Source organism: Scophthalmus maximus, chromosome 16, assembly GCF_022379125.1.
Source record: "Scophthalmus maximus strain ysfricsl-2021 chromosome 16, ASM2237912v1, whole genome shotgun sequence".
In the NCBI taxonomy this organism is placed as follows: Eukaryota; Metazoa; Chordata; class Actinopteri; order Pleuronectiformes; family Scophthalmidae; genus Scophthalmus; species Scophthalmus maximus.
In genome coordinates this window covers 10887280-10913597 of record NC_061530.1, presented here as the reverse complement: position 1 = coordinate 10913597, position 26318 = coordinate 10887280, and the positions used below count along the sequence as shown (strand labels likewise).

The following is a 26318-nucleotide window of genomic DNA, read 5'->3' as shown; positions in this document are numbered from 1 at the left end:
CCTCCTCCCGGGCCGCCTGCAGCTGACCCTCCAGCCTCGCCTTGTCCTGACGAAGGTGTTGGAGCTCGCTCTCGGTCTCATCTCTCAGTTCAGTGGGCGCCAGGCTGAAATGGGCCTCTGGAGGTCCAGGGTCAAGTCCGTTCTCCGGTGTGGCCAAAATCTGCTCCCTCTGAACCCTACAGTAATATCATCATCTATAGATATGAATCTGGTGATGTTCTGTATATTTGTCACTGTCAAACAAATCTCATAAAAAGCCCAAAACCAACAATAAAGTGATCATTTGATCAAGTGTTTCCTATGTACCTGATATACAGTATATTTACTATATTACTTATTACTGTTAGAGGAAATCATTCTTGCCTACTGCTATAGCAGTTTTAATCACTCCCCTCTGTGCTGGGAGAGGAGACTGTTGACATTTTAACTACACAATATTTTTAATATCCTCCCATTTTGTCCTTTTCATTTTGTTGACGACAAATGTGTAACAAAAATACACAGTATTTGCAGCATTATTATCCTTGCTATTGTAAGTCTGTTCTTGCTAGCAGCGCCGGAAAAGGTTAAGTTTCATCAAAAGCTGAACATTGCATAAGCAGTTTTGGACTTTTCAAACTTTTTGTATGAATTAACTATTAACTGTCCAAATTAACTGTCCAATCATATCCCCTCAGTTTCCGCCCAGTTTGAAAAAACGATTAAGCATCATGTTTATAGTGTACAGCGGGTGCAGAAACATTTTGTTGTTACCTGTATGCGATAAGGAGGGCATGGTGGGTCTTAGTGATCTTCTGTAGTCTCTTCTTATAGGAGCGAGCAGCGGAGGCGAGCTGTTCCTCCCTGACCCTGTACGACGAACGCACATCCTGCAACATGCTTTCCACAAACGTCCTCACCTTCGCTCCCTCCGAAGGAGCTTGACCATCTCCAAGGCCGTCAAGGTACCCCTGGATTAAAACGTCCAAATGAATGATACAGTAAGATGCTGCAGGACTTGTCCTGATATTGTCACGTCTTATCTCACAAACATCTCAGTGCTTTGTGTTCACTGCAGCTCACAGATAAGTCCCGCACATAGCACACCAGCCGTGCACGGTATTCCTCATTCAGCTCTTTGACTTGAAGCTGCAGCTTTGAGTTCTCTTCTTCCACCTCCTTCGCTTGGCTCTGAGAGCACATCAGGGCCTTGGATGAGAATCACACAGACATTTCACATTGAACACATTTACAAACTATTTTAGCCCGCTATTGAAATGATTACAACCGTCATTCGGAAGCTGAGAGGTGAACAGTGTTAGTGTCTACAACAGCTTTATCATTATCCTGTGTCTGGGACTGTTCTTGCTCACCGCACTCTGCTCAGACAGTTTCTGTTGGCTGTTACGGATCGCTCTCCTGCTCTCCTGGTGCTCCCTACCCATGGCCACCCTGATGACCAAACACAGGCTCAACCACAAGAGAAGAGTGACCAAAATCCACAGACCGCCACATCACAGGGGGAAGCAAAGAGACCACATCACTCACAGTAAATGAAACCAGAGCTTGGAACAAAAAAATCAAAGAGGGAACCACAGAGCAGATGAATACCGGAACGTACATCCCACAATGGTTTGGCTGTTTGATGACTGGAAATAGAAAGATAATGGTGTTTCATCTCAATTAGACTCGTGCACGCGTTGATGACAAACATTCGTTGGCCCTCACAGTTTCTCCTCCAGGCTCTTCTGCTGCTCCTTGTAACTGTCCCTCAGTTTCTCCAGCGTCGCTTTGATCTCGTCTTGGTTCCCAAGAAGCTACGTGACAACGGATGAATGGGAAGTTATTGGTGGCAGTTACTGAAACTGTGACTAGATAGCTGACTCTTCCCTGAAATTTACCATGTTGTATTGTATACAGAAATACTCACAGTTTTTTTCATAGTTTTGTCCAATGCTGCCAAATCCTCATGCTGTTGACACAATGATATACAATTGGCGTATCAGTAATGACTGGAGAATATTACTACAACCAGTGCACCGTCTCACCTGGACTCTGTTACATGACATGCTGCTGATCAAGGCCCGCACTCTGGCCAGCTCTCCGTGGAGGCCCTGGGCGGTGGTCTGGACACTCCGCTCCTGCTCCGCCAGCTGCCTGCGGAGGGCGTCCTGGGCCTGGGCCAGTGCCAGAAGCTCGGCACTCAGCTCCTCACCCTGGGCCAGCTCTTTATCGTGGGCCTGGGCCAGTGCCAGGAAGCTCTCCTTCAGAGTGGCATGGTCTTCTGTCAGGTCTTGTCCGCTTTTCTCTCCCACTTTCAGACGAGCCTCGGCTGACTGAAGTTCCCGAGACAGCTTGTCTCGCTCCATCTCGAGCTCTGTTATCACGCTGTCTCGGTTCAAAATCTGGGGGGAAAAAAGGGCAAAGGAAGTGAAGCACAGACAGCCTCAGTGATTTAACCCTGCAAAAATGAAATTTAACCCCGAGAGAACATATCCCCCTGACTTTTTCAAAATCATATTAAATCTCCTTGCCTTGAAATCCTCTTGTCCTAAAAATTGTAATACAGCAAGATAAATCCAAGCGTGTATGTTAGTTAGGCAAATATATAATTTGAGGAAAAAGTTTGCTTGTGAAAAAAACTTTTCTTCGTCAATGCAAATTACACTGTATGAATTAAGCAGCTTTTTCACACATTTGCTCTTATCAAGAGAATCTTAACTGTGTGCTCCATACTGAGAGTGCATCTTATTATCATACTGATCAAATAAGACTCTTAAGTTTACCCACTTTCTTTTTACCACCTTCACCTTGTTTTTCAGCTCAAACGTCTCTTCCTCAAAGTGCTCTCTCATCTTGTTGGTCTGAATCTTCTCCCCCACAAGCTCCTTCGATATCTGAAAGAAGACACAGCTGGAAAACACCCACCTCTGGAGCTAAGCTGAACATTGACGCTTTAGTTAATGCTTAACACAGTGTAATGTTCCCTACCTTCAGTTTTTCCTCTTCACTCTGCACCAGCCTCCAGGACAGATCTGTGTTGGAGCTGGCCAGGTGGCCCAATCTGCCCTCCAGGAACCCCACTTTTGCGAAGAGGCGTTCATTTTTGTTGTGCAGCTGAAACTGAAGGGACGTGAAGTGACACTGAAATGATCTCCCATATTGGTAACAGTTTACTTCAAGTCCCCTTATTAAGCATTTAGAAGCAGTATATAGCTTATGAATGGCTTATAACACATTATCACATAGTTGTACACAAATACAAAGACATTTTAAGTGTATATTAATGTAGAGTACAACAAACAACAAACAACAAAAATTCCATATGAAGAAACTTTATGATAGTATAATTATATTTAAAATGGGATCTCCTCATCTGTATCCGTATTCTTATCAGTTTATACAGCAGCCTCCTCGTCTGGGTGCCTACAGGAGGTAGCTTTTAGCATTATTTTCTTTACCAAATATCTGGTTTAGATCTTTAGCCCATTTTAATTTTCACCAGTGAAAAGTGCACATTAAGAAAAACCATATGTTCTGCTCACATTTTCTCCTGTCAGGGCTTGTAGTCGCTCCTGAAGTTCGTCCGAAGTTGTCAGGCGGTCCAGAGTGTCCATCTCTATTCGCGTCATTCAGTGGCTGCTACTCAAACTGAGACACTCGCTGTATCCACCAACAATAGGTTGCCATGGTTTAAAAAGAACACAAAACAAAGCCGGTGAGGTTTCCTTCTTTCTGTCCGACCGAAAATTACTGTTTATTCATTCAAACAACAGCGCCACAGATAACACCGTAGACAGCATTCAGGCTCAGTACAACCACCTCTTACTTTCACCGCCAACTACACAAACGAAATCCTGTTGACGATTAAAGTGTCCAAGGTTAGTTTACACTGTTCCCTAACCGCTGTATCACAGACACAGTAGTCTGTGTATGAACCTTTAACCGCTGTGTTAGCGTATACATGTTATTTTTCCAGAGTACTATTTCAACCTGATAGAAAATAAATACCAAGGCCCAGCTTCAGCCCTCTTGTGTAACATGAATTGGAGCTACTGCTGTTCAGAGGACCGACGCTCAGTGAATTAGACCTTTTTCACAGATACATGGAATAAAAGGTCAACACGGGTGCTTAAATGACATTATCGATTCTTCTGTTCTATTTAGGTACAGAGAGTTAATCAATGTGATTAGTAATTCATGTCAAAATGGCCGCTTTTACAAAAAAAAAGGTCTATGGCGCCCTCTTGTGACCACAGTTGGGGCAACTGCTGAATCTGGGAATATATGTTCTCCAGATGACTTTTTGGAAAGGGGCAAATTAAAATTAGGATTGATAGGCCAACATTGTATATTGTATTATGGCTCTTGTCAGTCCCTGACCTATCGTGATGTCTTTATTCATATAGCACTTCTCGAAACAAATTTAAAAAGTGCTTCATACTAAACACTACACAGAAATTTAAGCATGAGCAACCATAAACATAATAAAAACTAGAATTAGTTAAAATTGAAAAATGCATTACAATAAAAAAGTCTCTTTCACACTTTGATACAAAGGAAGCTACTGACTCTCCCCGCCGGAGCAGGGTGATCCAGACTCAAAAGCTCCCCCTCAGGAGATCCTCTGACAGGGGTCTTTTAACTGGGTTGTACGGGGATGGAGCCAATCCCAGCTAACATTGGGCGAGAGGCAGGGTACACCCTGGACAGGTCGCCAGGGTGTCGCAAGGCCACATACAGAGACAAACAACCACATACAAACCTACGGTCAATTTAGAGTCTCCAATTAACCTAACCCTATTCTGCATGTCTTAGGACTGTGGGAGGAAGCGGGAGAACCCGGAGAGAACCCACAGGGGAGAACTTGCAAACTCCACACAGAAAGGCCCTGGTTGGTCTGAACCGATTCGAACCCAGGACCTTCTTGCTGTGAGGAGAAAGTGCAAACCACTACACCACCGTGCAGCCATCTTTAAGGTTTTACAGTGGAATTTAATTTGAAAAATGTTTTATTGTAGGAACTTTACAGTGCATTGTAATGAAAAAATACATTATTTCACAATATAATGTGCAAGATACAAATTGGATTAAAAGTTATCAAAATAGCTGAAAAATACTTTACAGAGAAATGACTTGAGATTGAGAGGATATTTACATCATAATGCATCAGTTGAATAATAAAAAAAAGATAAATCATGCCAAATACCTGTAAACCACATACTCAGATCTGGGGATTAATATATAACAAAACCAAGCATAACATTAATTTTATTTTGAAGAAGGCAATAGTGTTCATCTAAACAGTCTTCACGAAACATATCTAACCCCTTGTTTAAGGTAGAACAGAGGAGCTGAATTACACAATAAAAATCGTCACTTTTTCAGATCGTATAGGGTTACTAATATCCAACATTTTGAAAATGTCTCAGAGTTGTATATAATTCAGATTTTGTCTATATCCGAATGTACCAATCTTTGGATTTGACTGAACATTCTGTGTAGGGGAATCTCTCCATGATCTCTTGTTTAAATCTATATTAAATGACCACTGATATGTTGCAGCTCTATAATTAGACCTCTGGTGTACATTTCTTCCCTTGTTCCTTTTAGCCGTAATGTACTTTTTTACTTGAATGTTCTGCAGGTCAATTTCTTATTAGTGTTTCCCCTGTGTTATAATTAAAAGCCATGATACATCCAATTTCTGTGCCCATTTTACCAGCGTGGCTTATTATATTTATAATATATTTAATATATATTTTGTTACATAAATTATTTTTTAACAAGGCTAAGACACATCTAAGTCCTCCTCTACTTCATCCTCCTCCTTCACACTGTGCCTGCGGTCACAATCTAAGGGAACACCCATCCCTTTCTGCAAGGCCTCCAGACTGGACTGGCTAATGTAATACCTAACGTTCTGGGATGGCAACAGCTTCTGGAGCTCCTCCAGCTTACGGTAGGCCTGGATAGGAAAGATTCAAGACAGAGATGAGTTTTTAGGCATAATTCACTTTAACACTTTCTGTGACTGAATGCAGATGCTTTGTTTCTTTCTTTTTTTAACCAAAAAAAGGACAGTTACCACTTGGAAGTTGCCTTGCTGACAGTGGTGTTCCACCAGGAAACCAAACGCATCTCCAATCCTGACAGCGGGGTCCAACTCTGGCTCCTCCAGCAGGGCTTCACATAACTGCACTGCATCAGCAGCATTCTCTGCATACAAACTGCAGACAAAATCGAAGTTCAGTTCACAGCCAGACAACATCAATCAGAGGGAAAAGACAGCAACCTATCAAGATAAAGAAGATAACAAGTGTGAGCAGTGTTCTTACCTGCGTGCATGGACAAATTTCTTGATTAGGGAGATCTTATTGTGCAGGTCTCCTACTCTTACTTCCTGGTCTCCAGCTGAAGAGTCTTTTGCTTTTGAAAGACACTTGGCAGCCTCCGTCAAAGCATCGAGTGCTTTCTCATAGTTTTGGTACTCATCAATCTCCACCTTGACCAAGATTAAAAAATACTCCCTTATTAGTTCATTCAGTATTTCAACAACATATAGATGTTGTAAAATATATCACAATTTTAAATTGAACAGTTCTGACAGCATGAGCCACAACAAAAAAAATTCTCTTGAATCCAAGATCAAAATAATATAGAAGACCAACAAACTTAGGTTTTTATTTATAAAACATATTTTGAATGCTTTATTCTCCACTATTTAGAAATCATATATCACTAAATTCAAAATTTGTATACCAAGATCTACCAGTTTTCTCCATTTCTCAAATTTAAGACGACTGCCAAAAAATCAACAGCCCTATCCCACAATATTACTGTACTTTAAATGAACAAATTATTTTATTCTTGGTGTAGTTTGCCGTACCTGAGCACAGGCTTCATAGAAGCCAGCAAGCAGGTCCGGTGCCCTGCCTTTAGTGTAGAAACCGATGATTGTCTTCAAGATCTCTGGATTTTTCCGCCAGTCCAGAGACTGGAGGTAGTTGGCAGCCATGATGAAAAGCTCCTTCTGACGACAAACGTTGGCAAAGAATACTATTTTCTCTGTGTCGCCGGACTTTAGGAGTGCCCTCATAGCCTGTTTCAAAAAAGATACAAAAAAATATTTCCACAGTTTAACACTGTCATATTTCAACTTGCATGCGTGTGTTTATGTATTGTATATTTTGCTTACGCCACATTAGACTGACAGACCAGGTGGAGTTAACCCTTGTACTCTCACCTGGTACCTCTGCGTGGTTCTGAACTTGCCGAGAATACGTCTCAGTACAGTGTTTACGACACACAGTATTACCTTGAGCTTGTTGCCTGCTTGTGTGTATTTCTTGGTAGCCAGATGGTAGTTGCCCTGACGCATGCAGCAGTCAGCAATCCTCTCCAGCACATCCTTGCGGGCCTCTTCAGAGAAATCTTTTGAATCAGTTACAGTCATTCTCTCGGCCAGCTGCTCCGTGATGGTCAAGTTCTGGTTCACACACAGCTCCAGGGCTTGATGGTACTGGATACATGTGCATACACACACACATGAGTACACACGTGACCTGATACTTCCACGAATAGGTAATAATGCATGTGACACAAACAGGTACCTTCTTGGCTGCTACCAGCAAGTCCACAGCTTTCTCATACTGAGAATGTGTGATGAAAAAGTCAGAGCAGCGAGCCAGCAGGACCGGGTCAGAGTTCTCATTCAGATCCTCAGCGATCAGCTGAAGCGCAGAGAACTGTTGGGTGGCAAAGGCCAACTCCAGAGCTTTGGAGACATAACCAGCCTACAATGGGAGAAATTGAGAAAAAAGAATAAAACCCCTAACTTTTTTTTAAAAACTCATCAACATTGATCAGTTTAAATAAATGGTGCAATATTGCCCCCTTGTGGAACAATTTAGCATGCATCAATCCAAGCATAATCTCAGTCATTCTGAAAAAACACTCAGTCGTGATGGACCTTGTGGTAGAGCGCGACAGCTCGGTCCATATGGGAGCCTTTCTCCTCGTAGTAACAGGCAGCCTCCATCATGTCCTCTGGGTTGCTGAGCAGAGCCAGGTTCATCAGCTGGTCGTCCAGACCGTTCTCCTGTTCATACACAATAAAAGTCAACAATGCACTGATGAGAGGACATGTTTAAATGAGCGAATCGGAGTATAGCACATCATATCTCTGGGCATTAATATCGTAACCAATATGAAATAGTTTTGATTTGAAAATACATATATGTAGTACACAGCATGCAGCAGAATACTTTACCTTACAGAGTCGTATGGCATTGTTGTAGGCCTGGGCTCGTGTGTAGAAGTGGACAGCCTGTTTGATATCATCATGACCCTCGTAGTGTCTGGCCAGGTGGTACGACGCCGCTCTGTCACCTGTGTCATTGGCAATCTCAGATGCCTGGGAAAGAGAGATCACATTTCTATACTTTATTTGAGGATGATTACGTCTATGACCTTTTAGTTAAACCTCTAATAAACTCAAGACAAAAAGAGACTCAATGGATGTCATTTTAAAGAACTATTCTCCAATTCTCATGCGCAGTCCCCTATATGTGACTGATTTAAAATTGTGTCCAAAAAATGAAAGTAAAATAAAGTGGCTAAATGACCACAAATAGAAATTAAGTCACCTTCTGGATGTTCCCCATGTAGCAGTGGACTCGAACCAGGGAGAGGTAATCCTGAGCACATTCATAAAAGTGTAGCGCTGAATCCATGTCCGACTGGCTCTCCAGGTACTGGGCCCACCACTTGTAGATGTTCCTGGATTGTTGAGCATATACAGAAGTATGAGACATAATGTTCAAATGACAAGGGTTTTTTTAGCATCAAGGGAAAGTCTGGACTTACTTGTCTTTCATTTTGTTAACGTAAATCTCAAGAGATGATGTGTCGTCCTGGAGCATTCTGGGCACTTCAGCCCTGTGTGTGTCTGAATTCTCATAACTGCAAGAAAAATACTCATGATCAAACTTAGTTTCCAGTGTAAATTTGCCACAGATATAAAACTAAAATTCCAAACTACTGTATCTTTAAATATATAAAACCACAATTGTTTGTTTCTTACTATGCAAGGGCCAGGGTCTTGTTGCCCATGGACTCCAGGTATTTGGCGTAACTGTAGTAAGTCGTGCGCAGACGGATGCGATCGTGGATTTCAGCCGTCTCCAAAGCTTGCTGCCATTGGCCAGAGGCCTGGTAGAAATTGTTCAGAAGGTCGTAGCGTTGACAGCACTTGTACAACTTTTCTGCATCTTCCTATTGGAAGACAGGAAAAGATGATGGACAGATGAATGCTGTTGTTTCGGAAAGCGTGGTGCGTGGTGAAATTCATAGACCTAAAAAGAAGACTTGCTATTTGTAGCCAAAATATATTAAGGTTTTATGTTGGACTAGTGTTATTTATGCACAACAGAAAAGAAAATTGTGCCGTATTTAATCTGTGAGACAGGAATTAAGTGATTTACACTGTAACACTTGCAAATCTTACCAGCATGCCGAGCTGAATGGCCAACATTGCCACTTGGGCCTCTGGTTCAGGCTCGGCCGTCGCCTCCTTCAGTGCTTTTGCTGCCTTGGCATTTCCCATATTCCCAAGACACACGCGTGCCACGTCCAGCCGGCAGGTTTTCACACACATCCGGGCCATGTTTTCCCAGACCGCTTTACTACAGAGAAAAGAGAAATGTCTTGTTTGCAAGTTCGGTGTGCTGTGTATAGTACATCTCTGGAAGTTTCTTATTTGAAAGGAAATACAATGTTGGTGTATGTTAAAATAATTTTCCTCATATTAATAGTTGAGTTTAAGTTTATATCTTAGACCCAAAGTCTTAAGTGTGCCTGTAAAAATATGTAAATACTTCTATGTCTAACTGGCTAGACCTCTAGTACTGTAGTATTATTCTATCATTAATCATGATTAGAACAAAGATTTACCACAAACTCAAACACTGATACAAGCATAAGGGTGCAGGAATATGTGCAGGAGTTTAACTCAAAACAAGAGCCGTGCTCTTTCCTTTTTTTCTTTTGTCTTGCTGACGTAAATCAACCCCTCTACTCCCCTTTTCTTTCGCTTCATTTCCAAATTTAAGATTCCACAGCCATCTGGTCTCTATTTGCCGCCCCTCCCTCCTCCTTTCTTAGGCTGATACAGATGTGGGCTGTTTATTAAAGTTAGGCAACAGGAAATACCCCAAATCTTTAGGGGCCCTGCTTTAAGAGGGGCAATGGAGACCAAGGGAAGAAAAAGAAAGCATGAGTAGTAAATGTAAGCCAAAATACTGCTGTATATGGTCACAAAAAGCCCTGAAAGAGAGATTTTTTTTTTTAATCTGAGAAAAAATTAAGCCCGCTGCACACAGAGCGGCAAGATCTAGAGAGCCAGAAAAGGAAAGACAAGAGAAGGACCAGGTCCACATTTGGCCCCTCTTCCCATCCTCTTTTCCTATCAGGAAACACATCCTGTTGCTGGCCGACTGCGGTGGCCAATATGTTTGTTGCACACGAGAGAGAGAACTTTAGCGAACGCCCCCTGGGCTCCAGACAAAAGAATACACAACAGTGACGTCTAACAGGAGTCTTTTGTACATTCTCTCACACAAACACACTGACACACACACACACATATTTAAAGTGATCCTGAAGGAGGGGGCTGTCTGTTTGAAGCTCGCAACATGTGCAAACTGATGTCTCGGACTATGACGAACAGCAACTCCCCCACATTTTAACTCTGACCTCAAGGATTTTCAGTGTAACAGTGCGTGAGAGAGACAGGGGGGACTACAGAACGAAGCAGAGGGAGGTGGGCAACTGGACTTCTTGTTCGAGCCAGGCAGCGGGGGCTCTTCTGGTTGAGAGACAGTCTTGGTAAGCTTAAACAAAGCCACTAACGAGTCACTCCCTAGCAACGCTGTGTGGAGAACAAATGCATTCTTGCCGTCAAAACTCTTCTGAAGGCAATGTGAAGTGACTGAAGAGAAAAGAAAGGGGGGGAAAAAAATATAGTGCCTAAACAGAGAAGCCAGATGCACATGCAGAAGTCAGACCATTGCATTAAGCAAAGCACTGAAGAAAAGGAAAGGGGAAGATAAAGTACAAAGGGAAAAACGGAGATGCCAGAGTCAAGCTGCAGCCTGCCGGAGCCAGTGGAATGGACCAAGGTGCCAGTTGGATTAATCCCAGCGTATCCGCAGTGCTGTCTGAGGAGGAGGGCTGAAACTCCTGAATGAGGATGAATGGAGATGTTCTTTAGCTAAATCTCAAGAAAAACTCTGGCCAAAATCACCTCTGAGCTGCGACAACACAAGCGAACAGCTGGAGGTGGAGGTGGTGGTGGCGGAGGAGAGGAGCCAGGGGGCCCAGAGCACTGCTGGTGCTACAGCCCCAGAGGAGAGGGACGGGAGCGGGCAGGACACTGAGGAGGAACAGGGTCCGGAGGAGGGACACGAGGGAGGGGGCGAGGTGGCGGGTGTTCGGCGTCGCATGGCCGTGCAGAGGCTGGTGGTGGCGGCAGTGGCAGTAGCCCTGCTGTCCCTGGTCCTAAATAATGTTGCTGCCTTCACCCCCAGCTGGGTCCTGCAAGCCCTGGAGGATGGACGCAAGCGGAGTGTAGGACTGTGGAGAATGTGCCCCACTGGTGGGGAAAGGGGCCGTGATGACATGCAGGCCGGGAGAAGGGGGCAGGGGACTCAGAGGCAGTGTGAGGGCCTTGGATGGGGCTCTGAGTATGCAGGCTATCAAGAGTCCCGCAGCACTGTCAAATGTAAGTTACTAATTTAATTTGGATTTAAAGTTTAACAATAACAATGTTTTATTTCTGTTTTAAGTTTGCTTTAAAAAAAAATATTAGCAAACTTCAAAGTGTCGTTTTCTCATCAGACTGGTCGACTAATTGATTGGCATGTTTGAGATGTAGCAATTCTCAACAGACACAAGCGCAGTACAAGGGGTATTTCTGTGTTATGAAACAAATATGAAACGCACTGCAGATGAATATCAATGTGAGTCAGTAAGGAAATAAATCCTATATTCAGAGAACTCCGATTTGGGGTCAGAGATGATAAAGTATCTGTCAAAACCAAAACCAGTGAACTGATAGGTACCTCCTTAAAAAAAAGCAAGTGCCAAAAATTGACAAGTCAAATTAATCTTTGCCAGCAGGGTTTGAGTATAAACTTAGCCTCGAAAAACTTTAAGGCAGAGTCTGTTTTTAATTCAACTCCATTGATAAATGTCCATTCAAGAACAAATATGGAAAATGCTGAACTTCCATTCACCAACATTTCTCCGCACAATGGGCAGCACTGCCTGACATTGTCAGACATGCCTCACACATTCATGATGAAAAAGTTGTCACTGAACAGTCACATATATTTTTTTAAGATCAAGACTTCTGATTTAGCCTTAATTCAGCTTGTCATGAATCAATACATAGCAGGAAATGTGACACTCATTCAAAACTCTTTTTTCTGGTCCCTCAAGTGCAGTTTGACATGATGCGAGCGTGTAACCTGATGGCGACGGTGGCCCTGACAGCCGGTCAGCTGATCTTCCTCCTAGGCCTGATGGAGTTGCCTTTCATCACGCAGGAATCACAGTGGTGGGAGGAAGCCATCGCTGCACTCTTCCAGTTAGCCAGTGAGTACCAGTGTTCCTTCAGCTTGTTTGTTTAAACTGCAGATGTTGCGGCGCAAAGCTCACATGCACTCTGGTGGAATGTCAACGAGAGGGGGATAAAATCATAGAGGGATCTCCTAGACTAGCTGACTCTCAAATAATGACGATCAGTGTGTCACAGGGCAAAGTGCAAATATTACAAGAAGAAAAGGTGAAAACTTCGAGAAAGCAAAATAAAATCCACTATCTGTACAAATACATAAATTAATGTTGTTATTACTATGCCTCATAACTTTCCTTCTTTTTTCCCATTTTAAACTGTTGCTAGAATCACTGTATTTTGTATTTTTTGTTTGATTTTGGGCATAGAAAGACATAAGAATTAATTTATAGAGAAGCTTAACTGAGAGGGATGGAAAGGGGGAAAAGTAGGAATCCAGAAAACTGAAAGAGTGTTATCCTTGTACGACATGAGTTACCAGTCATGGTAACAAAACCTCTCCTCCACACCAGGCACACACGCACGCATGAGCACACAAGCGCACACAAACACACATCCATCCATCCCACTGTGCCACTTTAAAGAGTTGGCTTGCATGGCCTGTCCCAGCGCCCCTGCTGAGGAAGTGTGTTGCGCTGTGTGCAGTGGTCGCTCGGCCACTTGGTATCATTGTGGCAGAGCAGAATGCAGGGGATCTTTTCTGGGTCTAAATTTAGTCCCAGTCCAGCATCCACGGGCCAGAGCTGCAGCGAGCCAGGGAGCGACTGTCAGGCGCCAGGATATCCCTGCTCAGGACGAGGAAATGTCTGTGACTACCTGTTATGCAAACCCCCAAGCTGAAGAAGGAAAAAGAAGGGAGGGGGGTAAACGGGAAAGACAGTTTCGACAGGGACTGTGTGTTTGTGTCTGCGCTGGCAGGAGGGATTATGCACATGCATTTTTGTGTATGTCAGTTTGTGAGTGTGTTGTGATTGTGTGTTTATAGTTTGTTTTGGTAGAGAAACGTCCTGTGGCACACATGACGGCAGGGTGGGAATAGCCTCTGTCTAGATAACTGGCTTAGCTTTTATGTCTGTGTTTACATAATGTCCAAGAGCAGTGACAAATAAAGAATCTCCTCTTTATCACTGGCATCTTCGCACTGGCATCTTTGCAGCATGGATGGAGAGTTTTATCTAAAGATCTTAGTAAGAGAATTGAGACCCACCCAACGTTACTGTGTTTTCCAATATTAGACAACACAACAAACAAAGCTGCCGGGTAACAAAATCCCTCGTATCTTGGCAGATGGGATGTTCAGTATCCTGGATGGGATACTGAAAATAACATTAATTAACACTAAAACAGAGAAGATTTACATTGGGCTCTAAATAGGGGAAAATAAGTCTCTATGAATTGGTTTCTCTATATGTTTAAAATGTTTAATTAGGGTAACCCTAACCCTAGTTGTATTGGCCTCTACTATTCAGAAATACATTCCCCATTCCTGCTGTAGACCTCCTCCGCTGAGTCAGTGAATAAGCTTCATCTCTGGATGAACGGGATATTTTTACCCATTATCCTCTTTGTCGGGCATGTTTTCATTTTCAGACATGCCAAATTGTTCAGCTATTGCAAGTAGAGAGTGGAATAACAATGCTCAATTCCATTCAGTAATATACAGCGGTGTTGGCAGGTCAAAACTGAAATCAAAATATTATCCATTCCACCCTTGGAGACAACTCCAGAATGTGTTTTCTGAATGGACACAGCTCTAATATGTCAAAAAGTCACAATTGCAGGTCACATGGCTCTGACACCGTTTCTTCTATCAGTTTCTTTTTTATTGTGAGGAATTGCAAATGTAGGACTGAATTCTGATCTATTAAATCTGGCACAGACTGTCCCCTTAGGTCTGTGGCTCAATATATTCCTGTAATAAGGGAGTGATACAGATTTGAGAAAGGCATTGAGACAGGCTATTCATTCTAATCAGTTGTGTGCCCTCTAAGAATAAACCAGGACATGAGTAACTTACAAGGAAACAAACCAGCTAAATTAGTTTCCAAGACCTGGCCTATAGATAAGACTTGCTTAGATTTCTCCGTGACAGATCATGTCAAATGTCCAACAAATATATTAACCTCGAAGGTTAGGGTGTGGAAAGGAAGGGAAGGAAGGAAGGATGGAAAGAGGAAGAGGGGGAAGGAAGTTTGAGAGAGATAAGTCTGAGCCAGAAAAGAGGTTCACACAGCCCACCCTGATTGGAACCTGAACAGGAGATTATTCATTTTCTTGAGTCAGACAGGTTAAACACAAACAGAGCGAGCAAACTGTTGCATTCCTGTGCATACACATGGTGGTAGAAACGCTATGATACACAGATACAATTGTTCACATCCTCATTTTAAACAATGACAGCCATCTTAGTGTAGAGGTAGACAGAAACCCCATCCCCCGGTGCCACTGACTGCCTCAGGAAACAGACTGATTCATATCCTAAAACACCAACATCCCTATTTCCAGTGATTATTTTTGGTCGCTTATTTATACCACTCTGGATGAGGCAAGATTTCAGACATGTATTATATTTACAGTATTGAATGGCACCAGACTAAACTTGAATGTGGTAAATGAGAAACTGACTGAGGGTTACTTGAATGGCATTGATCTTTGTGGACTTTCATCCACACCTCTAATAATCTAATAAAGGAAAGGTGTGGGCTATGTAGACACTAATAACTTTGATAAAACTAAGTATGGATCAAAGAAACGGCAAGGAATTGAAGGCTATGGCTTTTCGACTTTGCATGCAGGCAAGAGTTCCTCATCGTTTGAGTTTAACTACTGTGACTCAAAGACATCAGGACATAAACGTTTTCAAAGGCTTTTCCAAGAATATATTCATGTGCTGATATTTTTACACTATTAAGAACTTTGATCTTGAGATCTTAGAAGTTCTTCCGAAAAGGAAACAGATTTTCAAATTCAAAGGCACCACACAGAGCTCCTGCTTAACTGTGAAATACAAGGACACAGAGGTGGATGTCTAAGCATACATCCATACAACAATGATTTTGTTTTAAAACGCCGTTTTAAAACTGAAACTTGTGTGGTTTAAAAGAGCTTGGATTACTGTATATTCAAACTTAATATGGATCCAAGAATTGTAATACATGTATGATGCCGATCCCTTATCTTTCTGTCAAGTAGTACCATCAAGTCAAGTGTTATTTGTCCATTACGTCAGTTTATAACCAAATATTGGTAAAACTAATGACACTGTCCTAGTGTTATAGCTCATCAACAAATGCTCGCTTGCTGTCCTGCTAATCTAAGACGGTGAACAAGTTAAACATTTTGCCTAGAAAATTAGTTCGTTAGCTGCCAAATAGTGAACCGTGATACAGCAGAGAAATCAGAGAAGCCTGAAAAAGCTAAATGTTAAATATTCAACTGAACCCTCGCTTTACAGTGGGTTGCTCGATTAGAATGACAGTAAATTTTTACTGATCTAGGTCTTGTCTCTTTGTGCCCCTGCAGGTTTTGTGCTTGTGATCGGACTTGTGACCTTCTACAGGATCGGACCCTATACACACCTGTCCTACTCCTGCTACCTGGACATAGCCGCCTGCCTGCTGGCCACGTTGGCTGCGGCCATGCTTATCTGGAACATTTTACACCGCCGTGATGACTGCCTCGCGCCTCGAGTTATAATCATCAGTCGCTCCTTGGCGTCACCTTTCCATCCGCGTCTAGACAATGACTACGTGGAGTCGCCTTGTTGACCCACGTGACCTCACAACGCCAAGTAAATAAGGAGTAACAGACTGCACTAACAAGACTATTACTTCAACTTGTGACTCAAGAGAAGATGGCATCCCTGTGTCTCTACAGTGGCTGGACTAACATGTGCCTAGAATTGGAAAACTCCACAGTTCACAAGTATTCCCACCATAAAAGAAAAAAGATATATATGAGAATTATTTTGCTGCACAAAAGTCTCAGATTTAAGATTTAAAGTATAAAGCAGGACTAACATTCCTAACATATTCCAATTGTGTATGATGTTTCATTTATTCATGCTTGGCTGAGCTACATGGAAGCTAAACCTAGAATTTGGACTGGGACTGTCTCATGAAGCATCCTTCTTGTGAAAAGATCAAGCTGGAACTTGACCTATTTTGTTATATGTGCACTTATTAAATGGCCTCCTGTATAATTATTAATTGGAAAATTATGAAATATGTTGAAAATACCAGAATACCTCATATTTGTTTTTGTCCTTTTAAAGCTTATAACGATTCAAATACATATTGATTTCAATGATATATGTTGCAAGTAAGTAGGTAAACTAACAAGGTAAAAGCAGAAGAGTGAGTGAACCAAAGCTAAACTTTTCATTGGTCTTATCCAAATCAGTGGCAATATTTATTTTTAAAAGTTACTGGGAGGTCATATTTTGATCAAACAAACTCGAAGAATTCAGGGAATACTCTCACTCTGAGACAGACACATATTTTTCCTCTTCAAAAAGAGAAAATAAAAAATGAATTGCTACTTAACGTATGTGACTTGATTTAAAGTTTTTAAGCAGGATTTGTTAAACTGAAGGCAACAAATGTTCTGGTGATGTACTGCATTTTGATATGACACACACTACTCATGTTCATTTTTCATGATGCTTTACATGAAACTGCTCGCTTGTGGTACATACTGTATACGTAAAATAATATAATATAGTTGTGTAAAGAATAGTACTATCTTTAGTAGTAGTAGTATTGTGACCATATCATACTTCTGCAAAGAACTCCAGGCTATCTGTGGGTCTTCCACATTGCCAAACATAGGGGCACATTAAAGTAATAATATATCATATAAATTCAATAAATCTATTGGTAAATATCCAAACACGATGGTTGTTGCTGTTACTGTTTTGGTGTCCAGCCCAACACCACAAAAATGAACAAGACAGAACTTAATTAAACTCATTTTTAAAATATTTTATCACATATGTGAACCTCCATGCTCAAACCTTCAAGATTTGTAGACACTTTACTGAGTTTTTGAAAATATTAGTTATTTGTTTAGTTACAACATACAGTATAAAGAAACTATAACACACAACACCTGTGTAGGCCTACAGTGATCGAACCCATAGAAACAAAAGACTAATACTACCACTGTCCGCTGTGAGGATACATAAGATAAATGATGGTACTCATTTCTTTGTAGAATGACAGACTAACAACTGAAAAGAACTGTAATGGTTCCATGCAGTAATTAACATACTTTCCAAATGACAAATGGCTTAAACAGAGAGCACACAGGTTATTTGAACCACGGCCAAATATGATGACTACAACATCATACATCAATCTCTGCTTCACCCTGAACACTTCCTCGGGTGTTTTTGTTCCTGATGAGAAGGGGGGGGGAGTTTTGCTTTTAACTACCAAATGCAAAAGGCAAAAAGACAGTTAGAGAAGGCTCACATTCATATGGGCTGATAACCACGCAGCATGTCACCTTAAGTCAAGGACAACATGAATGAGAGGAAGCAGCACAGCCTGGACTTAATAAAGACATTCCAACCTGTATCTGAAACGCTGGTTTGGGAGGCAGAGGCACTTTCGCAAAGAGAATGTCTGGTTTGGACAAAGTGAAGTAAAACCTTCAAGATGTTCTTTATTCTGAACATCCAGAAAGGAAGCTGATTAAAGCAGCACTGATGTACAGAAATTGGGTATTAAAGCCTTGTCTGTTATAGCCTCCCCAACACTCTCAGGTTTTCTTTCAAATAGTTCACCAACACCTCTGCGATTCGGGGGAACTGACACTTCGCATGCGTGAAATGGGGTGTATTGTCTCTTAAAATGACCTTGAGCACTACATCAGACACACTTGACTCCTGGATGGTCTGCCAGTCTCTGACTTAAGTATGAGAACCTAGTCGATTCAAATATCTGCACCATAGAGACAATTCCCAGGAGCTACAGGTTACTGCTGCAGGAAACGCATATTCCTGTGGATGGAGATATGCGAGAATCAAACACAATACTGATCTTTACTCTAGCAGCAGTAAAAATAACCATCAATGAGGAACTTGGTAAAGCTGTCATCAGGCCTATTAAACTCTTTGAAATATCCGGCCAGGGGGATATGCTATTTTCCTGTATGCGTAATGTTTGTACGCGCAAAAAGCAACACTGCAGCTGAATCAGACTGTGTGCCCTGAATCACGTATTTTGCAAAAGATAATATCACATCATTGAATAAATCTCTATGACACATGCGCACACAAGCACGCACACACACGAACAGACAAGCACATCCTTTTAGTGACCTGATTCAATGTTTGCAAGAATGGAAAGGGCTCTCCTTTTGGACCAAAGTGGCAGTGGTACCCCCTGTGTGTGTGTGTGTGTGTGTGTGTGTGCGTGCGTGTCAGTGTGTTTAGAAAAGTACATCCCCTCAGCACACACCCGCACACTAACAGCAACAGTCACATATATACACAATGAAGAGTTCCTTCCCTCAGCACAGACACAGAAAAAATCCTTAATCATGTCCTGTGTTTAAAAATCAATTTCATGTACCTACATAAATAAATAAAGTTTTGACTCAGGTGGATCTTAATATATCAAAGTATCATGGTATAAACCACTGCTGAGTTTAGACCTAAATATTATTAAATAATGGTCATTAAGTGAAATGTATTAACCTTTCCAAAGACGGATATATTGGTGTGGTACCTAATCCACTGACCCGTCAAGTGACCGGTTTTAAAATGCCTCATTGTTGAGAGATAAGACATAACTTTAGAGAAAATTACAAAATAGGCAATGTTGAGTGAGTCCTGTGATCACCTACCAGACTTCAAGAAAACATATAGAAGGTAAGGTTGCAGAACTAATGTGGTAGTTTGAACTCAGCAATCAAAGGTGCTGAGTGAAATGCTGGATGAACAAAGAAAGTGGCAACAATGCCCCATTCTCAAAGGAAGACAAAAGCAAGTTTCAAGGTTGTTGTACCAATTCTTTTTCCCTGTGGCCACTGAACTAAGCCTCACCCCTGTGGAAAGGGCTGTTGAAGAATGTGATGACATGGATCAAACGGGGGGGATTAGCCTATCTCTCTCTGTGCCCTACCTCTTGATGAGCTTGATAGACTTGAAGGCTTCATCCATATCACCGATGGTCAGGTAGAAGCTGAAGTTGAGCATGGCGTCGCGGGTGGCCTTCTCGCAGGTCTCCAGGCCCACAAATTCCCTGAGAGTTCGCCTGGATACCATATGGGGGAACTGGGCAGGCACCCGTGATGGCTGGGGCTGATGTGGAGGTGTTGATGTTGTGGCTGAAGCCGTTGTTAGCCCTGGATCCTTCTCACCAGGCTGAAGAGGATAAGAGTATTGCGATGTCAAAATTGGAAATCATGTGATTCAGAGCCAGTAATAACAATAAAATAAATGCAAAATCCAGAGCAAAAACATGGGCACTAGGGGACAGGTGGGACACAGACCAAAACAAATGCCAACAAAACATCGCACACACAAATCTATTCACCAAGACAAGCTTTAGGAACTGGACACAGATTAGTGAGCTATAGATATTTCAGGGATGCTCTTGTGCTGCTTCAGTGCAGAGCAAGGCATTCAAGATCACAGTTGTTGTAGGTTGGGAGTCAAGAACACTGACGTTTCTTGAACAGACTGTAGGGCACAGATACTTACTTCTGGCAGAAAGACACCAGCCCTCCAAAATAATAGCTGGGGTGTGTTAGACCAAACACACAGAGTTTCACATGAGAACAGTTACGATGGCAAGCACAAGGATTGTTTGAGAAAAGTCAAGATCTAAAAAAGCTTTCCAGAGAGGAACACCACCGCCTGCTATGAGTTTTCTACATGCTCACCTTGCAGCTGAAATAATAGTATGGCACATCCAGAGCGAGAAGGGCCTGCAGGCCTGCAGGTTTGGGGTAGCAGTCCTGGAGGAGCAGTCCATGCTCCTGCGTACAGAAGAGTGTCACCACTGACACGTCAACCTGAATGGAAGGATGACAACGCACTGTAAAACTCCTATACATTAACTATAAGTTTATTGAAATCATAAAGAAGAAGCAAAAAAAAAAAAGAATATATATATATATATATATATATATATATTCCTCCTCTTTCTCACTCATCCTCAAAAGAGTTGCATGGTAGAATGAGTGGGTCCGAGGAAGCTACAAGGAATTTTAGCACCATGCCTTGTTCACAGAGCAGAACAGCACTATTTCAATGTGAAAGAGAAGTCTTTACCATGTCAATAGAACTAGTTGATGATGACTCAGAACCGACCGACACCGTCTCACAAACAAAAAGACGGGGTTCACTCTCGTCCCAGAAGTGAGATACGGGACACCGACCGCTGACCTCTGTCCCCTGAAACCGCTGCCTGAAAACACAGAGGATAGACAACTCCTACATGGGAAGAATACGAACACGAGCGAGAACACAAACACAGACAAAACAAACTTCAGCTACCTTTCACTCTCCTCAGGATGCGAGATGCCGCTGGACGGTCTGCCGACAAAGAAGTCAAAGTGTGTCACGGTGTCCATTTCAACGTCATAAAAGTACACTTTGTGATCAGGGCGCCCATTAACCTGAAAGGAAAGTTTTTAAGATTCTGAAAATAAGCATAAAACTAGCAAATTTTACTGTCAGCTTTAAAAAATCCATATTTGGAGATTGAGAGAGTGCCTGTCTCACCTGAGAGATTAGGATACTGACTTGGCTGCCACTGGCGTTACACTTTGCTGACTTCAGGGCTCCTAAACCGGCAATCTGGTCTACCAGGTTCTTGGCACTGCAGTGAGCTTTGGCATCTCTATAAAAACGCACAGTGACACTGGCATTGTTGGAAAAGAAAGTACTTGGATTTGATGAATCGTTGATGAAAAGACATTGGCTTTTGTGATACCAACATCCACATCGACGTCATACCTTCGGGAGAGGTCAAAGACTCGGATGTGTGCCGTGTCAGTGCCAACAACCAGGTAAGACTGGCACACGCTGAGTAGCACAGGGTTTCCCTCTGCCTTGGAGAAAGTCAGCAGTTGCTTCACAGTGCCCTGAAGAAAATAGGACATTTAAAAATGAACCATATTCATGTTGACAACTTACCATTCACGTTTTTACTCTTTTAAATCAATTCTAAAATAATTATTTGGGAAGTTTCTTTTCAACGTGCACACTCAAAACATTTGTCAAAACTCTGTGTTAATATGAATACTGGCTGGCATATTTAAAGTTGGGCAAACAAACCTGCGGAGTGCGGATCTGTACCCTGCTAGGTTCCACAGTGTAGAGGTTCTCGTCATGTACAGCTACTACATGGGAGTCACAAGGAAACGATCCTGGAAAAGCAAGTAGAGAAAGATGAGAAAGGGAGAGAAAAAGAATGAAATAACAAAGAGGGTGAAAATGAGGGATAATGTAAAAAGTGTTATACTTGTCTTTGGTCATTGTTTGTACCTGTATTGCGTAGAACTGTCCCTGAGAGCTCATACACAGTGACCTGCTTTCCACTCCACACTGTCACAGAGTTCTGTTGGTATAACACACATGCAGTTAACAATAAATTATTTTTAGATTTTCTACAGATCAATTAAAATCTGCGATTACCTTAGTCACACACACTCCTTGGATGTGCGTGTCAGACTGCAGAGCAAGGTGCAGTCCTGTGGCGTACTGAGTGATGCTGAGCTGGGTTGGGGTAAGTTGCACTGCTGCCACCTGCTGGCTGAAGTGGGCAGACATCACATGCTCGCACAGGATGAGCACTGTGTTGGAGTTGTTGGCAGCCAGCAGATTCAGGCTGGAGCCCCACTGAAATTAAAAGGCCTGATTGAACACTCCCAGCAGAACCCTATGCATATGCCTCTTATGAAAATCACTATTCCATTAATGGCATATGAATCTGATATTTATTTATAAATTAGTTGACCGGTGATGCATAAGTGCTGGTCCAGATGGTACCTGTATCTGAGTGATGTTTCCCTGTATTTCAGTGGGAGTCTGTAGCTTCCACAGGGCATTGCTGTCACCTTTGCTGCCGCGTGGCTGTGCCACCATCCTCCACATTGCTATGCGCCCATGGCTGGTGCCAGCTGCCAAGATTTCTGCAGACGCAGCAATGTCAGACACAAGCAATGATGCTTTTTGAAGGTTGAAACAAGTTCGCCAGACACACAAGAAACATTGCGGTGTCTGTAATCGGTCTACCTAAGGTTTGAGAATGCCATAATGTGAAACTGGAAATTAGCAGATCACTGGTTATGTGAAAAATAAACAGAACTTTGTACTGTACAATTTACACTTATTTGGCACTTACCTTTTCCTGCACAGTATGAAACACAGTTGATCATCTCTCCTCTCTCAAACCCCAGAGTTTCGTCCAGGGACAAAACGTAGTTGTCGTCTCGCTCCAGATCCCACAGCCTACGAAAACACAGTGGCAGAAAATGATAAAGGGTTTTGAATGGGTGTGTGTGTGTGTGTGTGTGTGCAAACACAATGTGTACACTGACCTGATGACCTGCTCCCCTGTCACTGTGATGAGGAGGCTATTGTCTGCCCAGACAATGTCTACATTCTGTCCAGTCTTGTTGCTCAACTTCACCTATCATGAAAATAAAATTTAAAAGAAAGTTGTATGGGAACATACAACATTCATTGTATGAATTAAAGAAACATTTTCATGAATTTCTGTATAATCAACAGTGATAAAATAAAAAAATTACAAAATCCCACTCACTAGTCCTACATAATATTCTACATGTACAAACATAACCCCTTTAAAAAATAATATAAAATGTCATAGTTTTCAACAGAATTCAAAAAAAATAACATCTTCAATGGTCTTAGTATACCTTTGTCAATTCCTGGGCTCCTCCCCCTGGTCCAAGAGTGTATTGTGACAGTGTCAGGGTATCTGTGATCACAGCAAGGACCTCTCTCTTATCAAGGTAGAACAGTTTCTTGATTGCACCCTCCACACTGAGAAGTGTGCTCGTCTTACAGTGCTCATCCACACTGTGGACTTTACCTATGAACAAGGGAAAGAGGGTTAAAGTAAAAAATAATAATATATCTGTTGCATCACAGCACAAAATTATGATATTTTCCAAAAAATTGACAGGGTTTTCGATCAATAGTAGTGGTTAGCCTTCCAAAAATGAATGGCTTAATTTTTTGAGATATTCTAACAGGCTTACTGTGACATGTTTTTGTGAACATTTGTCTGATTATTTCTTCTATTAAAAAACAAAACAATTTAACAAATGAAAATCTATTCAGTTGAACTGAAAAACTGGTTGGTCTCGCATAGCAATTGTTTGACTAAGGAGCTACACAATTCGCCTTTAAGAAGACATGGTGGCAATCAATTAAAATCCAAGATTTTGTTTAAAATACAGAACCCAAAACAAAGTAGACAAACACTTACCATCTGCAGTGCTGACGTAGAACGCAAGTCCCTCCTGTGGACCCATCTTGAGAGGTGCTCCCTTCCAGCTGAACATGTCCAGAGCACTCTCATCTCCACTCACTGATGCCCGTGCCAGCATTGCCACATCACTGTAACAACAGTTAGGTCGTACTCTGAGCAACACAGCATTCAGAGCAAAAGAACTTGAGTTTTATCTTGATGTTTTCAACATGAGCTAACTAATTACGTACTCTCCAGGTGAGGCAGGTCTAAAGATGCAGCAAGTTAAAGGTTTGTTGTACTCGTGCTTCACTAGATGGTTTCCTTGAAGTCTTCCTCTGGCATCGACCTTCCATACGGCCAACGCTCCAGTCTGCCAATAAATAATTACACCATATTTATGCAGACACTTTTCAAAGCCAATACTCAACTTATTAGATTCAAACCTAGATTACCCTGCCACGATGATTTTCAGAAAATGCATTTTTATCACGTTTGGTGGTCAACCACCATTTCCGTGAGTTATGAATGCATCAGTGTTAAGATATGACATATGTACTGTATGTGTACAGTCATTGCAACACACTCACCTGATCCCCGGTTACCAAGCGGCTGCCAGAGCTGCTCCACTCCAGCAGTGTGATGCAGGCCACATGTGTGCCGGGAAGGACCGTCTGATCTCCAGAGGGGTGTGTCAGCAGCGTGACCTCTCCATTCTCCCAGCCCAGCGCCAACACTGGCTTTGTGGGATGCCAGCGCAACACTGTCCACCGGTGCGGACGTTGTACGTGGCAGCTCTCTACATGCTCTCCCTGCATATGAAAAAAGGGGTGATTTCAAGTATACATCCCCCCTTTACACTACACTGCAATTGGCAAGATTTTTTTCAATGTGTCCTCTCCTTCTCTGTCAAAGTGCAATCTTCAAAGCCCAGTGTTTACCTGCTGCAGGTAGAGGTCTACGTTGCCTTCAGCGGTGGGGCTTCTCGAGCCCACAGCAAGCACAGGAAGAGCCGAGTGCCAGGTCAAATGAGAGGGTACAACACTGCTCTCAGGGGCCTCAATACGGTGGTCGAAGTACACCGCCATGTCCCCAGAGCTCCTCTCTGAATAAGAAAGAGGCATAAAGAGATAACAGCTACATGGGAGTTCCAATATAACACGTGGTTATTGATTGTTGACAGTGTTTGATTTCACGCTTCTCTATTTATTGGGCAGCTTCACGTCTCTCTCGCAGCTATGTACCGTGGCTGTCTAAGAGCTAGGTAATGAGCTATTGGTTGACTCTAGATCGTACACTCAGTGATCCATAATCTATAATTCCACTATAAGTAACGCCAGTTGACTTGGCTGACGTTACGTTACTTTAAGGGTACAGCTAAACAATACAGACTGTGAGGACGATATGAATTCACCATAGTAGCGAGCACTCACAGCTAACATGAAGAATGTGTTTCGTCATTAACAGACGAGTGGTTAGCTTTAGCCGCTACCGTTAGCTAAGCTAGAGAAGCTAGCCAAAGTTAGCATCCATTACTGGTCCCCTCAAGCGTAGAATGGAGTGAACCACTCTGTGATATCGTCTGACGACTCACCTCGCCGTCGTTTTGCTTTAATTTAATTTCGACTCGGTCTATTAAAGTCAAAACAGCTTCAAACACCGACCGTAACTTCCAGTGTTGTGCTGTGAAGCCTACTCTGAAGCGTCTCTCCCAGTTGCCCCTGACAACCTCCCAGGCTGGTCAGGAGGAGGAGCTACGGAAAACAACGAATATATCCCGAGTGCCTATCGAAGGTTGTGTTGGCGTCGAGAGCTGCTCGGCGCCTCCAAAGTAAAAGGACATCTTAGTAGTGATGTCAAATAAATGATGTCTGACGAAGCTGGTTCTCTTCTTACCGGTGTAAATCACCATGGTAACTGATGCTGAATGGCTAACCTGCTCCGGAGCAGGTTAGAGTAAATAAAAAAATTATTATTATCAGAGCTTCATCTGAATTCAATAATGATTATTTGATTTGATCTCTGAAGTGTTTTTACTTTGTTATTCTATCACTGCAGCTGGGAACAACACAAGGAGACTGTGAAATACCCAGAAATAACCTTTTCAAAATGTGTCATTGTTTGGTCACATACAGATGAAAACACATTTCATCTATGTCAAGAGAGGAAGTAGTTGTAGTATGTCAATTACTTGTGGATGTGTGTAATGCACGTGAATATTCACAGGATGTCCTCTGCAAACAACC

General features: G+C 42.3%; 3 protein-coding genes across 11 annotated transcripts in view; 1 reads left to right on the top strand and 2 right to left on the bottom strand.

Moving 5' to 3' along the window:
- Positions 1-3968, bottom strand: part of ccdc78 (coiled-coil domain containing 78) — a 31575-nt gene extending 27607 nt beyond the window's left edge. For 3 of the 7 annotated variants that reach the window (XR_004785720.2, XM_035613290.2, XM_035613289.2), the window contains exons 1-10: positions 3525-3967; positions 2971-3102; positions 2790-2876; positions 2028-2384; positions 1910-1951; positions 1708-1796; positions 1353-1431; positions 1063-1188; positions 754-950; positions 2-176 (exon numbers count right to left, since the gene is read on the bottom strand). Coding sequence is in view for 2 of the 7 variants with exons in the window: in XM_035613290.2 (XP_035469183.2) it covers positions 2-176; positions 754-950; positions 1063-1188; positions 1353-1431; positions 1708-1796; positions 1910-1951; positions 2028-2384; positions 2790-2876; positions 2971-3102; positions 3525-3611 (1371 nt within the window). In the remaining 5 variants the exon portion in view is untranslated. Of the gene's footprint in view, position 1; positions 177-753; positions 951-1062; positions 1189-1352; positions 1432-1707; positions 1797-1909; positions 1952-2027; positions 2385-2789; positions 2877-2970; positions 3103-3524 lie in introns of all 7 variants that reach the window. The other 4 variants (XR_004785718.2, XR_004785717.2, XR_004785719.2 and 1 more) reach the window with 2 other exon arrangements.
- A 985-nt stretch (positions 3969-4953) lies between these two features.
- ift140 (intraflagellar transport 140 homolog (Chlamydomonas)) lies at positions 4954-25809 on the bottom strand. Of its 3 annotated transcripts, none has more exons than XM_035613013.2 (30): positions 25737-25809; positions 25014-25177; positions 24663-24884; positions 24324-24445; positions 24091-24221; positions 23516-23691; positions 23174-23265; positions 22978-23084; positions 22623-22765; positions 22269-22472; positions 22119-22191; positions 21909-22000; positions 21588-21715; positions 21354-21471; positions 21126-21247; positions 20901-21036; positions 20510-20641; positions 19747-19988; positions 9488-9665; positions 9065-9255; positions 8848-8943; positions 8628-8760; positions 8252-8395; positions 7952-8080; positions 7593-7775; positions 7298-7501; positions 6869-7081; positions 6318-6484; positions 6068-6209; positions 4954-5947 (listed from the first exon to the last, which is right to left on the bottom strand). In XM_035613013.2, the coding sequence occupies exons 2-30, from the start codon at positions 25158-25160 to the stop codon at positions 5771-5773; spliced, it is 4344 nt and encodes a 1447-aa protein (XP_035468906.1). In that variant the 5' UTR covers positions 25161-25177; positions 25737-25809; the 3' UTR covers positions 4954-5770. The 3 variants fall into 3 exon arrangements, with proteins under 3 accessions (XP_035468906.1, XP_035468905.1, XP_035468907.1); XM_035613012.2 differs by having other exon boundaries at positions 25667-25795; XM_035613014.2 differs by lacking the exon at positions 25737-25809 and adding an exon at positions 25506-25624.
- On the top strand, positions 10529-17506 carry tmem204 (transmembrane protein 204). The gene is made up of 3 exons (XM_035613015.2): positions 10529-11761; positions 12481-12636; positions 16139-17506. Exons 1-3 carry the CDS (start codon positions 11482-11484, stop codon positions 16381-16383), a joined length of 681 nt encoding a protein of 226 aa, XP_035468908.1. The 5' UTR covers positions 10529-11481; the 3' UTR covers positions 16384-17506.
- Positions 25810-26318: the final 509 nt, after the last annotated feature.

Bases quoted from the DNA above. Each gene is read 5' to 3' on its own strand.
- tmem204 (XM_035613015.2), top strand. From the start codon at position 11,482: ATGGCCGTGCAGAGGCTGGTGGTGGCGGCAGTGGCAGTAGCCCTGCTG. The intron at 11,762-12,480 runs GTAAGTTACTAA...TGGTCCCTCAAG, and splicing joins GTCCCGCAGCACTGTCAAAT to TGCAGTTTGACATGATGCGA. The intron at 12,637-16,138 runs GTGAGTACCAGT...GTGCCCCTGCAG, and splicing joins TGCACTCTTCCAGTTAGCCA to GTTTTGTGCTTGTGATCGGA.
- ift140 (XM_035613013.2), bottom strand. From the start codon at position 25,160: ATGGCGGTGTACTTCGACCACCGTATTGAGGCCCCTGAGAGCAGTGTT. The intron at 23,266-23,515 runs GTATACTAAGAC...TTTTCATGATAG, and splicing joins GAGCCCAGGAATTGACAAAG to GTGAAGTTGAGCAACAAGAC. The intron at 21,037-21,125 runs GTAGCTGAAGTT...CTGTGTTTTCAG, and splicing joins CATCCTGAGGAGAGTGAAAG to GCAGCGGTTTCAGGGGACAG.